Source organism: Anas platyrhynchos, chromosome 7 (genome assembly GCF_047663525.1).
Source record: "Anas platyrhynchos isolate ZD024472 breed Pekin duck chromosome 7, IASCAAS_PekinDuck_T2T, whole genome shotgun sequence".
Classification (NCBI taxonomy): domain Eukaryota; kingdom Metazoa; phylum Chordata; class Aves; order Anseriformes; family Anatidae; genus Anas; species Anas platyrhynchos.
Window position 1 is genome coordinate 31,173,358 of NC_092593.1, and position 14,338 is coordinate 31,187,695.

Genomic DNA, 14,338 nt, shown 5'->3' on the forward strand with positions numbered 1-14,338 from the left:
ATCTATTAGACTAATTAAATTAAAGCCCTTTGCTAAGCCATTTTTTATGTACAAACAGTTTAACCCATTCCGATCGATGAAAGCAGCAGCAGCAGTCACTTCAACAAGCTGATGTCTGATGGGAGACTTCAAAAAGTGAAGTAGCAGCTCCTGTAAAACACACGCCAGGCTTCGTAGCTCACCATGTGGAAAGGGAAAATCCCACCTGCACACTCAGCATGCGGAAAGCCAGGGGGCAGCTCGCTCCTCTCTGCTTGCAGACCAGCCCAGGATGATTTCCAGCTCCATTCACTTTCTGTCAGCTCTTCTTCCTCTCTCCATCTCAGCCTGCAATGCCAAGCATCCTTCATCCCACCCACACCCACCTTCCCTAGGGGCTGGAGGACTTCTTTCTGCCTCTTCAACCTGCCTCCGTGAACATGTTGCATTTCTCCCCATGGATTAACCACCCATTTGCAACCACTAACCTGCAACTGACTGCCCAAAACTTATCAGTGGGGCTAAGAAAATACCAAGTTTTCATTCCAGAGGTGGCAGAACTTCTTGATTCACCAAAAAAGCCACACTTCCTTCCTAAGCAGTCCTCTCCCAATCACAAAGTCCCCATTTAACATTGCTTCCCCTGTCCTGCTCCTCTAATCCTACAGGTAACGTTGCTAAAATGTCTAGCAAAATGCCCGTGCCGGGTGAAACATCGCTTCCACCTGCAGTAAGGGGATGCAGGGAATGTCAGCTTTCCTCTATCCCAGCAGCAACCTGGCTTCTCATGTGCTTGCAGCCCCAGCCACACCAGCAGCTCACTTGGAGGGCTCTGGGGAACTTAAATGGCATGAGCTGCCCCAGTTAGCAAACACAAAAAAAATAAAAACAAAACAGGAGGAAGGCTGGAAAATGACTGCTTCTGTGCTCCAACATAGTGGAGGGAAGAAAATAGGAACAATTATTGTCTGTTCCTCTCCCAGGCTAAGGCAGCTGTGCATTGCCAAGCAGGCAGGAGCGCTCAGCTCAAATCCCCTACTTTTGTTCCTGACTCCTTGACTTTTGTCCCCAAGGTTACTCGGGAGCCAGCAGATAATCCGGGGGAAGTTGTTCCCAGGGGAACTCTTAATGAACTACTCCACGCTTATTATGTATGCCGAAGCGATCGCCCTCTGGAGACCAGACTACTCAACTGATTGAAGTTCAACACAAATTGGGCATTTTAGAAATCAACGGTTTGGGGAAAACAAGCAGAGTTTAATTAGGCTTACAATGCACTGCACTGTCCTACTGAATCACTCTAAAAAAGCACGAGTAATAACAGCGACAGTGTTTAAAGCAAATATTTAAATACATTTTAAATGCCAGAGCCCTTTAAGAGCAAAAAAAAAAAAAAAAAAAAAAAAAAAAGTATTTGCAGAAGTTTTCTCTGTGAAGCAGAGGTTATCACAGGAGATTGATTTGTGTAAGTATTTTCACCGGTTTGGGCACGCACAGAGAGAAAATCAAACCTGACAAAATTGGTAAAGCAGGTTTATAAAATCAAGCTCCAACACAACGTGCTCCTGCAGAAAAACTTCCCAAAGCTTATTTTGAGAAAAATACAATCGTGTCAGATCTACCCAGAAGACCATATTCAGAGGTTTATAACTGCTCTTTAATGAACACTAGAGGTCTGATGGCATTTGTCTGCTGCTTATTCAATTTCTAGAGGTGGAGGAGAAAAGGAAAGTAGTGAAAGCAACAACAATGGACATTTTAAGCATTTTAGAGAGAAAAAAGGTTGAAAAACCAGCAATCTTTTGCACCGCACTTTCCTTTAGATGACTTTCTTCACAGAAGGAGACACGAACCATGGAAAGGTAACTGGTGACAAAGCTGTGCCTTTTGCAGTAGCTGCAACCAGCTAATTTACTCGTGACCATCCCAGATGTTCCGAAATCCCTGTGTAACAGCCTGCAACACTCTCCAAACTATACCAGAAAGAAGGCTCTGATCCACCTGGAGCTCCTCCAACGCCAAGGCACTTATATTTGGAAGAAGAATGGTGCACCTCCTGTCCTGGTTCCCAACCCACCTACCCTTTCCTCGTTCAAAGCCTCTCTCCTGGACCTGCCTCTGCTGCCTGCTTGCTAAATTTACTATTTCTTCTTTATTTATCCACTTGGTTTATTGCCGGGCTGCTGTAACCTGCCACTGGTCCCCTCTTCCTCCTCAGCAGCCTGTGGGCAGGTGGCTTCAGCAGCGACACGTCGGGCAGCACGACTGGGGGCTCTGTCCCTGTTGCAGTGACGAGAAGAGAGCAGAGGTTTGAAGGAGTTTGCTTTGGTTTCGACACACAGCAGTTTGCAGCTTGAAGGCAGGCAGCCTGCAGCCAGACCAGGAGCTGCAAGCAGGTCAGGAGCTGCCCGTGAGAAGGAGATGAAGAAATGCAGTGTTACTTGCTAACATACTGAGGGCTCTAACAGGACATCGAGATGCCTGCAGATGCACTGCATTCAAAATGAGATCTGGAAAAGCCTTAATTTCAGCGGAAATCCCCTTCTTCAACCAGCCAGGCAGACACCCGGACACCCCTGCTCATCTCCAGGGCTTGGGGAGAGATGACACTGCAAGATATTTGGCTATTTCACTGCTCTTTTCAGCCTACGTGAAGGGAAAACACTACAAATACTCCCAGTGCTTTGAGGGAAACTGTCAGCAGGACCTGTGGGGACAGGGACCATATGCGGCAGACCAGCACCCTTTCCCTCAGGGACACTCAGCAACCAGCAGGCTTGCTTTCCTTTCCTTTAAAGATACCTTCAAAGGGGATACATTTTCCAGAAGCTCAGGTTTGTAACCTCGATAATCACGTCCAAGAAGATCCCAGAAGCTGGCTGTAAGATTCATTAAATCGGGAATCTCCTTGCAAAGCAGTGCCTTACGTTCTGATCCTCCTGCGCAGTAAGAGCTGGCATCTGTGCTCTTGGGTACAGCCGTCGAGCCTTCAGTTTTCTTCCTTTGGCACACTTCTCTTCCTTGCTTTGCCAGTGTGGGGGATGAACGTATTCCATCTAGGAAGGCAGCTTTCACAAGCAGGTGCTTTGATGCTTCTGCATACAGCGGGAAGGCCCTTTGCAAGGTGGGATTTAGAGAAATCAATAGCACAACACGAATCAGGAGTGATTCTGCCAGGGTGACAGCAAACAGCGTTACCGTAATGCTGGCTGAGAAAGAAGGAGCAGCAGCAGCAAGAATTGAATTAGAAGAGCACAGAATATACAGGCTTACTCTTTTCCTCTTCATCTTGAAGGCAGTGACAGTCATTGTCAGTTTAAAAGACTCCTCTACGCTAATTGCATACAATTTTGACAGCAGACCACCTATTTTCATTAAGACAATGAATGAAAGCTTTGTGCTTACACCAAAAGCTTTTAAAACTGTGCTTAAACATTGGGAAGTGGAAAAATTAAGCCAGGACCTTCTGATTTATTTCTCCACGACACTGCGGTTTGACATTTGCATGATTTCAAATAAGATAACTTCACTGCCTGCAGACAACGGCAGAACAAATACAAATAGGACATTTTCCCAGCTAATAATAATTGCTAATTAAATAAGCAAACCTCTTAAGGACAAACTTCAAATAATGGTAGTTAATTTAAAATGAGCCATAATTAATAAAAAAGGTATTAAAGGAATTATCTAATAACACAAACAGATATTTCTTAGCCTGGTATCTGAAGCTATGGGAAATTAATTGCTGAAAAGAAGTATTGTTTTCCTATAGGATGGTACCAAAAGCTGTCTGCACAGCAACAGCTCAAGAAAACCTTGATGATTCCCACTCCTGCTCTTATCTCTTGACAGCAGTGCCACAAACACGACAAAACCAGCTCTGTAAAATACCTTAACGAAGAACTGAAATGCATATGCATCCTACCAGCAAACATTAAAACCCTACAGAAAAAGACCAAATACTCCCTTGAATGTTCATCATTAATTCTAAAACACTGTTTTTAACATTACCATGCACAGCCCTCTGGAGTCAGAGTTGCACATAAGTGCTTTGATTATTTTTATGGTTCATAAATCAGTCACTGACCAATTTCCAGTTGTAGCTCGTTGGAGGTAATTGCAGAAGAAACAGCTTGACTTTTAGAACCAATTAGGCAATCACAATACATGGATCCACTGTTTTGTTTTTTTTTAATCAATCGCCCGAGATAATTTCACAGCAAAGTCAAAACAAACATTCGAGAGAAAGCTGATGAGCGCCGGGGGGCTGCCTTAAACAGGCGGATGATAGTTATGGTGAACACGGCACGAGGAGATGTTTGTTGGGGAATAACAGGAGCTAATGAAGTACTTTCGAGTCCAAATTTGGAACTACAGAGGGTACAAGAAGCAGGCTGTCAAAGCAAAGGTAATATTGCTATTTCATAGCAGGTATCTATTTAAAAGCTGGTAGCTTTAGAAAATTAAAAATCTGAGAATTGAATGAATTAAAGCCAGCTATCCACTTTCCACCTGGGTAAGTCCAGCTTAGACCATTAGACCTAGAAAAGGAGAAAAGCAAACTACCCACCTAGTCCCAGCAGGGGCATACAGTGGCTTCTGCAGCCCCCAACTTTCTGAACACTATTTTAGAGAGAAGCATGCAAGTAAAGCAATGCAGCACCTCATGGTTCAGAGACAGAAAGGTGAGCGAGCTCTTGCTGGCTCTAAGGAAGCAAAAGATTACCCAGGAAGATCAGTCAGGAAGTAGTTCATTGGTTTTTACACAGTCCCTGCTCTGTGGAGCAAGCTGCTACCAGAAGTTATCTGAGAATTTAGGGCTCAGGAGTGTTTCCATGGATACAGACAATATTTGCAATTGCATCACTGGTGCTAAAATACAGATTGTTTTAAAAATATTAACCTATCTGTGATCTTCTTCAGGGTTAAAACCCAACTTTCCTTGCAACTTGCTTGGAACGCATCTAATCCAGGCACATTCCTTAGCTCCTTTCCCTAGCACACAGGCTGCACCTCCCTGCAGTCAGTGAAAACACGTTCAGCTATGGGAAGTGGAAGAAAGCACTGTACTTGATACCAAAAGTGTAAAAAAAAAAAAAAAAAAAAAAAAAAAAGTCACAGTAGTTTATTTCAAAGGATTTTTCATTCAAGAGCTCTGCTGCCACCGCAAGGATGTGGAAGATGGGACAATCTGAAAGTTTTAAAGCTTGGGTCCTCTGAAAGTTTAAGCATGTAACATACGAATGGATGTGGTAGCAGAAAACCTACAACCAAGCTGGTTTGGTTTCTGCCTGTGGCTTTTGAGGTTTTTGTTATCCATTTAAATGGCTTTATTAATGCACTCAGAATGGCTGCATCAGTAATGTTTGACAGTATTTGTTGTAGAAACCCAATACATCCCGCCCATTCTCCAAGAAAATATTTCAGCAGTATTTCAGAGCACTGTACCTGACAAAGTCAGGCACTATTCCTCCACAAAACCAGGCTGCCTTCGTATTCTCGGTGAGTGGAGTACAAAACACTGACTTTCACATCTGCCACTGGCCAGGACCGGATATTTTCCATAGTGCTACTGCGCAAATTCACATGGTATTCAGCCTGGGGAGATGAGCTATGTCCTCCCAGCCACGGTGCCCGAGTGTTGGAAAGGATTCAGGAAGGCTGGATTAGTGGGTGCGGAGATAAAAGCAAGCCGTGTCGGATCGAATGGCTCCAGTTTGCCACCAGTCACCCTCGCACACTGCTCCACGCAATTCTCTGGTGTGCAGTGACCATGTACCTACCACAGAATGATTAATGTGGATGGCAAATCCCGTGTTTTCGTGGCTACACTGCAGATATTCTGAGCTTTCCAGCTCAGAATTGCATGTAGCCTGCAATCCAAGCACTTGGACACCAAATTCAACAGCACTTCTCTGGGAATAGAGCTTGCAGCTTCCCAACATCCCCAGTGGCTGTTTCTGCATGTTTTTGAAGCTATTTTCGTGTTAGAGCAACGATGCAATCACCACGTTTCTGCAGAGGCACAACTCTGAAGTCAGGACCGACGGGCAGTAATTCTGCTTTGTGATGATGTGCCAAAAATCACAGGGAGAGATCGTGAGAGAACACTTACTGAAACTGCATATTTAAAACGGACTCTCCGATAAACTTTGCAGATTTTAAGCTCTAAAATGTGACCTTGCATTTGTGGTGCTTCAATGTCCAATGGGAGTAAGGAAATCCAGATGGGATGCTAGATTTATTTTACTTTACCTTATGGAAGGTAAAAACGCCCTAAATTACTTCGTAAGTAATTTACTTAAATAATAAGTAACTTGACTCTCCTGGTAGCTGAGATTCCAGGATGTTTCCTCTTTGAAATCAATCACATGCAATTAGTAAACTGATGCAAGAATAGAACGGAAAAGAAAATGAATACGCATCTTCCATCCTCGCTGAGGATAGGAAGTCAAATGCAGTGTCAATAATTACTGGCACCCATGGGCTTAACACACAGCAGTACTTTAATCCCCAGGGGAAATACCATAAACAAAGTTAGAACAGAAAAATCTATGTGCATTCCTGTCGAGTTGTAATATTGGTATTGTAATTTTCTAATTGTCTGAAGCTTAAACATTTGTAGTCCAAAAGCTTCCTCTGGGAATGAAATACAGGAACAGAACCAGTTAATTTAATTAGCCAGTGTCTTGATTTAAGCTAATAAAAAATCATATTTACTGATGAAAAATAAGCAAAGAGGAAAAAAACACAGAAGAACACATACTGATTGTACTTCACTTTTACAGGAAATCAGATCACTCATGAAGAGATTTTTAGAGACAAGTAGGTTGCATAGCTCCAAAAAGGAGATTAAGTATTCAATAAAATTCTTTTCTAATTTGCCTTTTAAAAAGAAAAACACCTGATGTATACCCTTTATTGACCTAGCTAGTGCTCCTTGAAAAGGAATTCTGTCGGGTTTCCTGTTAAGAGCTACAGAAATTATTGCTCAATGTGAGACTTCTGACAGCAAGGTCACACAGCAAATGGACAACAAAGCAGCTTCTATCTCCAGACAGGAGCAGTTCCTGCACTGAAGCAGATATCCTCAGTGACCACCCCAAGAGCATTTCATATCGGAGCTATGGCTCTGGACTTGTTAGCGTCACCCAGCTGTTGGGGGAGCAATCTCTGAAGCCATTCTGTGATCTTGGTGGCAGTTAGTTCCCTCCTGGAGTTAGTTATCAGAACAACCAACACTGCCTCAATTACACAGTATTTAAGTGCAGACATGTTGCTCACTCCTTCAAACACCTGGGATGAAACAAAAATTCAAAGCAGTACAGCTTAATTCTAAAAAAAAAAGTTTGTGAGACAACCTATTGATCTGTCAGAATTGTAAACGCAATGGAAATTGGGAGGGCTATGGATTACTGTTAGTCCTGCTGACATTTCGTATTTGTTGCCTGGGTTTAAAAACTATGAAATCAGATCACCTACACCGAGAGTGTTTTCTGGGGGTCAAACGTAGTCCTATCATTCCTTTAAACTTTTTATCAGTCAAATCAGCCACACTAAAACTAGCAGAAGATTCTATACTCAGCACTGTACTTATTTCAGTATTGTCACCAGCAGAAGTTGAAAAACTATAAAACCACACAGCTGTTTCTAGAGCAAACTGCATTACCTGTCTCTCTGCAAGTCCATAAAAGTATCTGAAAAGGTACATCTAGTTTGAGGTACGTATCTAAAAGGAAACGGTACCTTTAACGTTCTAGTTGGAGCCCAGCCAGTGCCATCAATTGAATGTTCTCTCAATAAACTGAAAAAAAAAAAAAAGACAAATGTATTACACAGTGTAACTTCTAGTTAAACTTTGTCAGAAGACTTCTTAGAAAGCATTAACACCGTTGGAAGAAATTGCATTGTTAGAGTTACTGACCTCTTACACCTGATACCGGTGTCCTAGAACTACGTTCTGCACAGAGCTCATTACAGGTTTCCTGATCTGAGCTCGGCTTTGTTAAAAAAAAAAAATCAAATTATTTTGTTTAATTGTACCAAGTGTGACAGCAGTCCTCACGACACAGCCTGACGCTGAGCCTTTCTGTTCCCCTGAGCACAAAGACACATGTGTGCCCCAGTCCAGAACACATTCATCTTTGGTGCCAGACCAAAGCACGCCAACAGAGCAAATCTGGTGGGAGGCACCATGTCCGGCCACATTCGATCCCCTGAAGAGGATTTTTTTGGAGGGATAACTAATTAGCAGCAATGAGGATTAGTACCCTCTTCTGTCAAAGGACTTCAGCTGCTCAAAATCAGGTAGAGGAAAATTAAATAGCTCTGGTCTGTCTCTTCAGGAAGGTTTTGTGACAGCTGTAACATCGACAGATGTGTGCCAAACCTCCAGGGACCCAGAACAGGGAATTCTGAAGAATCTCAGAGGCAGCTTCTCATCTTCCAGCAGGTGAGCTGCATGGTGTGCAGAGCCTTTTAAGACTTTACAGGCAAACTCAATACTGCACGTACCCCCAGCTTGAAATCATGAAGCACTTTGTTAATTAGTCTGTGAAAAACAGATTGCTACAGAAGGAAAGAGCTCCTTCTGAACTGTAATACACACCCTTATCATTTATAGCAATGTAAATAAAGCATGGACTTTCCTACGTGCAGGCACACCGTATAGGAATGTTACACAACCTGCCTGTCATGTTAAATATTAAGTCCACCGAAATTGTTGACCCATTTACAAGATGAAAGCGTTGAGGTGCATTCAGTTGGCTGGGCATTCCTGGACCTTTTGTTGGTAAATCCAGCAGCAGTTCGGAGAAGTACTGCAGCCTAGCACACAATTTAGAAGCTTCAAAAGTCTTGGAAAATTGACAAAAGAACTCTTGCTCACGTTTGTGAGAGCAAAGGCAATCATCTGAATAAGGAAGAGGATCTGGAAAACTTCAAGCATCATCTCACAATCGTGCCTTCCTCTGTTAAGAAGCAATCAAACTGAAAACATACAGTATCGAGGCACAAAAATTCATCAGCAACAGTAGCTTCTACTACTAAAGTACCAGGGTTAAAGAGAAATAGTCTTAAATTACTCTTTTTGTGCAACATTACTCTTTGTTCCCTGTACAGATGCTAGGACCAGGATGAATGCACTCGTCAAGACTATCCCATCTTAACTGCGCTGCTAATCTCATTTCTGTGCCTTTGAAAAGATTAAACATGCCATTAACACAAGCACGGCCCCAAACTAATTTAAATAACATTAAAAAGAGCATATTGTGGCTGTGTCTTTTGTCTGTATTACAGAAGTCTAAGCAAGAATGATACTGAACAGGCAACAGCCAGGATTCCCAGATTTTGAGGAGATAATGGGCTTTTTGAGCTTCCTTTCTGGCTGCTGCTCTGAATTCTGCTCCCCTCTTCCTGCTCATACATAGCTCCCTGCGAACTTAAGAACGAGGAGTAAGTGAACACATACAATAAAAAACCCTGAGAGTATCCACCGAGAGAGCTCAAGGTGCCTGAGCACATCAGCCAAGCCTCGTTAACATCCTTCAAGTTCCCCAAGCTCCTCTCTGTGCGAATCTCCAGCTGGGGATGCTCAGCAGCCAGGCCTGGAGAGGAGACACTCATACCCCTCGCAGAGCTCTGGCAGGAAAGCAGTGACGACAGATAATTGTACCTTTGCCTCCTGTTTCTGATCTGCTGATGTAATTCGGTTTTAGAGCAGCATCCTCTTTCTTCCTACAGATTGGGAGCGATCATTATGCCCCGAAGCAAATCCTTTTTCTGTGCAGGGTGCCTAGAAATTGCATCTCACGTTCTCCACGAAGTTGACCTAGATACAACTGCCAGGCAGCTTGGAGGTCTGAACGGCGATCTGCTCTCAGCACTTCACACGAACCAACAGCAGAAGGAAGACCAAAGCCAGCAGAAAGGAGCCAAGTACAGCCTGAATTAGGGGATGAGCAAGCCTCTGCGGGTAGCTCCTGTTCAAAGGGGATGAGTCCTGCTGCCACGGAGGAGCTGCTTAGCACCGAGTTCTCACATCACACAACCTGCAGAGCTTTCCTCCTCCACCTGCTGCTTCAAGATGCTGCCCTCAACAAGCTCCCAGCCAGGCTACAGGAGCCACTTGTTCTAGCAGGGTTCTGGGACACCCGATGGGCTGGAAAACCCACCAGGTATTTCACTTGAAGTCACTACTGTAAAACTGCCAGGACTTGGCTGCATCATAGCAGGCTGCTGGAAGGATTATCCAGCATGATTTGCTTCTTTGTGATGCTGTAGAATGAGTGTGCCTCCAGAGAGGGAAGGGTAAGCAAATTCTGCAGTTCCAGCAGCACTTCAGCCCCCTAGAGCTGGTTACTAAAGGCATTCACTGCTGCTGAAGAGACAGGAGGGTAAGTGCCAGGGTCTGAGCAGTTTACCAGGCAGGTAACCTACCTGGGAACTGGGGTGATCCGTGAAAGAGCATTCCCAGCTGTAGTTGGATCTGACAGAAGCCAAGCACACCCTCAGTGACGGGAAGTGGGAACTGCTCCTCAGCTCTGATACCGCTAAGGAGACCTCACCAGAGCAGGATTTCAAGTCCCTGTATCTGAGTTGCCGTGGGAATATGGTGAGCTCACTATTTCTGAATGTACGGTAACCAAAACAGCCACTGGAATGCTCTGCCCTCTGTTCTGCATTCATTTCCACAAATACCTTCTCCTGCTGTGACTTCACTTGTGCGTGGAGAAAAAATTAGGAAGTTTCTTTTTAAATACATAGCAGCCTAAAAAAACTACGCAGAAACAACTATTGAGCTGGGAACTACACGGCTCTAGCAAGCTGAAAACTTTCTGAAACACCAGTTGACACAATTATAGCTTAACTAAAAAGAAAAAAAACACAAAGATACTGTAATGGGGGGTCAGTCACAGAGGAAGGCTGCTTTACATGAACATCTCAGACAAATGTTTATCAACACAAAGCATCAGTTCCAACAGAAGTGTTGCTTTTCATATTGTTTTGCCCGGAGAAAATGAAGTGGTGGGTGCCCTGGCAGTGCCCAAGGCCAGGCTGGATGGGCTCTGAGGTTCTTCCAGCCTTCTGTGAGCCTGTGGTTCCTTTAGCCAAGACAAAGCATCAGGCGAGGTAAGCTTGAATTAAGGTATGATAATACAGCTATATGATAATATACCCGTGATAATACAACTCATCAGTTCCAAACACTTCTGTGTTCATCACCCTTTAACACCGTGCCATGAATTCAGGGCACCAGTGGCAGGAGGACACATCCACCAATACGGAGCAGCTCACTGCCTTTTCCTTCTGGGTACCTTGACGCTTCCTATCCACACGTGGAGTGGAAACAACATCCTTAATTACGGTCCAGACCAAATTTGAGTAACTGTAATTCATACAGCAGAGGAATAATGTTTTTTTGTGCCTAAAACTTGGTGCAAATTTAATCATTTGCTGTCTTTTAAATGGGGACCGTTACCTATGAAACCAAGACATACCATGGTGTAAGGTGTGTTTAGCAGAAAACAGATGGAAAAATACTGGTACTAAATTTTTTTGCTGCTTAAAAAAAATACCTGAAGCTATTTTTATGTAAATACCCTGGTAGAAGTTGATTGCAGGTACTATATATAGACTGCATTCTCTGTTATAACAGGCATAAAGTAGTCGGGGTTATTTTAGCTTTTCCATCTAAATGGTAAGACATTTCAAAGGTTTAATATGCTTAAGGATCTGACAATCAAATAAAGCTGACATTTCAGTGCAGATGCCAAAGAAATGACTTCACTTCATTAAGCAGAATTATGATGTTCCAACACCACATTTATCTGTCATAATTAAAACCATTTTTAAGACTCGAAACACTGAAATATCCTCAAGAGTGCATGGAGGCTTTGTTTAACCTCGGAAGACGCAGCACTGCAGGCAGAGCTTCAACTTTCAGCTATCTTTTGGTATCTAGCATTTCCTGCTCACTGGTTCCACACAGCTCCTCTGTTCACGCCTTTACTCAGTCTTTTAGGCTAACAACATCCAGGCTCTGACCCTGTCCAACACCAGGTACATGCTGAGCTGTCCGAGGCGAGACTACCCTGAGAAAGCTTCATTTGTAGCCAGGACCTCATTCACAGCACTAAAATGATTTTTAAAGCTAGAGGGGAAAAAAAAAAACATATCTTTTAAGCACTGATTTGCTACACATGGTGCTAACTGGTTTGGATTTTCAGAGCAGCCTTCAGTCTTTCTTCCATTGCTTATGCTTCATTTCATTTATGTCCCATTAACTTGAGAAATGACGGCCATGCTTCTCATGTCTGTTTATGTTTATTTTCTGGCCAATTTCACCATCCAGCACTCAAGATGGAACAGTGAATTTACAAAGTTTCAGAAAAACTGACTTTGAGGAGGAAACATTTACTATCAGGCAAAAAGGCAGAACACCATAAACTTGTCCCTTTTGTAAAAGTGAGCTTTCGTGCTTCCTGTTTTGACTTACACCTACCAAAATCCCTTTTGCTATAACAAGTGTGTCTTTTAGCAGATATTAAATGTGAAAATAACAGCAAATACAGACTAGTTACTGTCAAAGTTAAATTATTTGTTTTCCTTTTATGAAATAGAGTTTCCAAGCACTTAACACCTTTGGAAATCAAATAACTAAAGCCTTCAGTCCTCTCAGATCCTGGGGACTATTCATCTATGAAGGGATGAAAAGTAAAATAAATAAATAAATAAATAAAATTCTCTAGATTCAATTTTATACTTTTACCTTAAATAGAACAAAATGTTAAGACTGAACCTAAAGAGCCAGATTCTACCCAGTCTCTAAAGCACAGCAAGAACACTTTCAGTACATTTGTGTGGTCCTAAGGGTCACACACCAGTCTAATTTCCAAAATCTGTTGAAGAAATAATACTGACATGAAAATTACATGTGATATTTTGTGACACAAAGGCATAAAAAAACGCTGTTGCTACCTTAAGCAGATTTCTCCCATCTCTGTAATGTTCGGATGCCAGATTCTTGTCAAGCATTTTACTTTTGGAGGCTGTCAGGATAGAAAACAAATTGCAATGTTATTCTTTAAAATAAAGCCAAATCACTGCTACAAGTCACAGCACTGCAAAGGGAAATGTATTTGATATTCACAGCCTAGGTTCGCATGTTAAAGACCCCAATAATATAATCTACAGGAGGTACACCAGCTTTCTCTGCCCTTTTAGCTTCTCTCCACTCTTTACAAATCATGGGCTGGTACCGGGCCTTTTCCTAGAAAAAACAATTATGAAGAAAGACAAGAAAATTTACACTCTTCTCCTACCTCCTTTGGGGAAAGGAAACCAAAAAACACTCGATGTTACTTAGTTTCTCAACACTTGTAGATTTACTTACATTCTTGAATATAAAGCAGACATTTGTTTGATGTATTCCTTCAAGTAAGACAACAATTTGAACTGCATAACTACTAAGTGTTTTTCTACAAGGTTTATCCAAGTTTTGGGGGGTTTGTTAAAAAAACAGCAGAAGGTGTAATGGTAAGTGAATAGGAGTAGTAAGAAAAATGTGAAGAAGGGCAGTTATAGCCAAACTCAAGATATTAAGTTAAAAAGACTTATTTTCAGGCAATACCACCGGATTTCTCAATTGCACAGTGAGTTTTGAAATACAGATCCTTAAAACACAGCCTCGTTTCCTCTACTTTTGGAAGTAAACAAAGCACGGGTCATAAAAACGCCAGTAGCTAAGCAACAGCACACGATCCCATCCCTGTTCTCCAGATGAGGATGTGCAGCTTTCAATCAAGCAGATTAGTTTTTACAGTAGGCATACTGGACCATCAGCCCGGCCCAGTCCTTTCGTAGCTTCAATTAAAGGCGGTAGGATAAATGGGGAGCTATTTTCCTCTCCTGCCTCCCAAGCTGCCTTCCGCCCAGAAGCGAAGCAGCTCTAAGAGCTGTGCCTGCATGGTGGTGTTTTGGCTCGCTGCTTTCTTCTCAGTTCCCCAAAATCTCTGTAAAATATTGAGATGCAACTTTTTAACCTCCAAAGCCCCCAAATGTTCACCTTGGAAGCTTTCTAAGAGCCCAACCGTCCGGCAGCTACGCCCTCACACTGTTTTGAAAGATGTCTGGCTCTCAAAGAAGGGGAAAGCAGCAGTATTTATTCCGTGCTGGTAGCTCGAGATAAAAGAGCAAATTTCACCATACGTGCCTTCAAATAGAGAATGTAGTGATGAATAGAAAAAGTGAGTTCTACGCAAACTAAATCTTTACAAAAAAATCCCTAAATCCTCACAGTTACTCAGAGCGAAGTAACTTGTCTCAATTTTGAGTAATACGGTTACAAAAGAATTCATTT

The 14,338-nt window shown here is 42.7% G+C and overlaps 1 protein-coding gene across 2 annotated transcripts in view; it reads right to left on the reverse strand.

Annotated features, from left to right (window-relative positions):
* UBE2F (ubiquitin conjugating enzyme E2 F (putative)) overlaps nucleotides 1-14,338 on the reverse strand; it is a 62,451-nt gene that overhangs the window by 28,057 nt on the left and 20,056 nt on the right. The window contains exons 6-8 of one of the 2 annotated variants that reach the window (XM_027461749.3): nucleotides 12,958-13,028; nucleotides 7,726-7,783; nucleotides 6,562-7,275 (exon numbers count right to left, since the gene is read on the reverse strand). In XM_027461749.3, the coding sequence (XP_027317550.1) occupies nucleotides 7,093-7,275; nucleotides 7,726-7,783; nucleotides 12,958-13,028 (312 nt within the window). In that variant the 3' untranslated portion in view covers nucleotides 6,562-7,092. Of the gene's footprint in view, nucleotides 1-6,561; nucleotides 7,276-7,725; nucleotides 7,784-12,957; nucleotides 13,029-14,338 lie in introns of those variants that run through there. The other variant, XM_038182479.2, reaches the window with a different exon arrangement.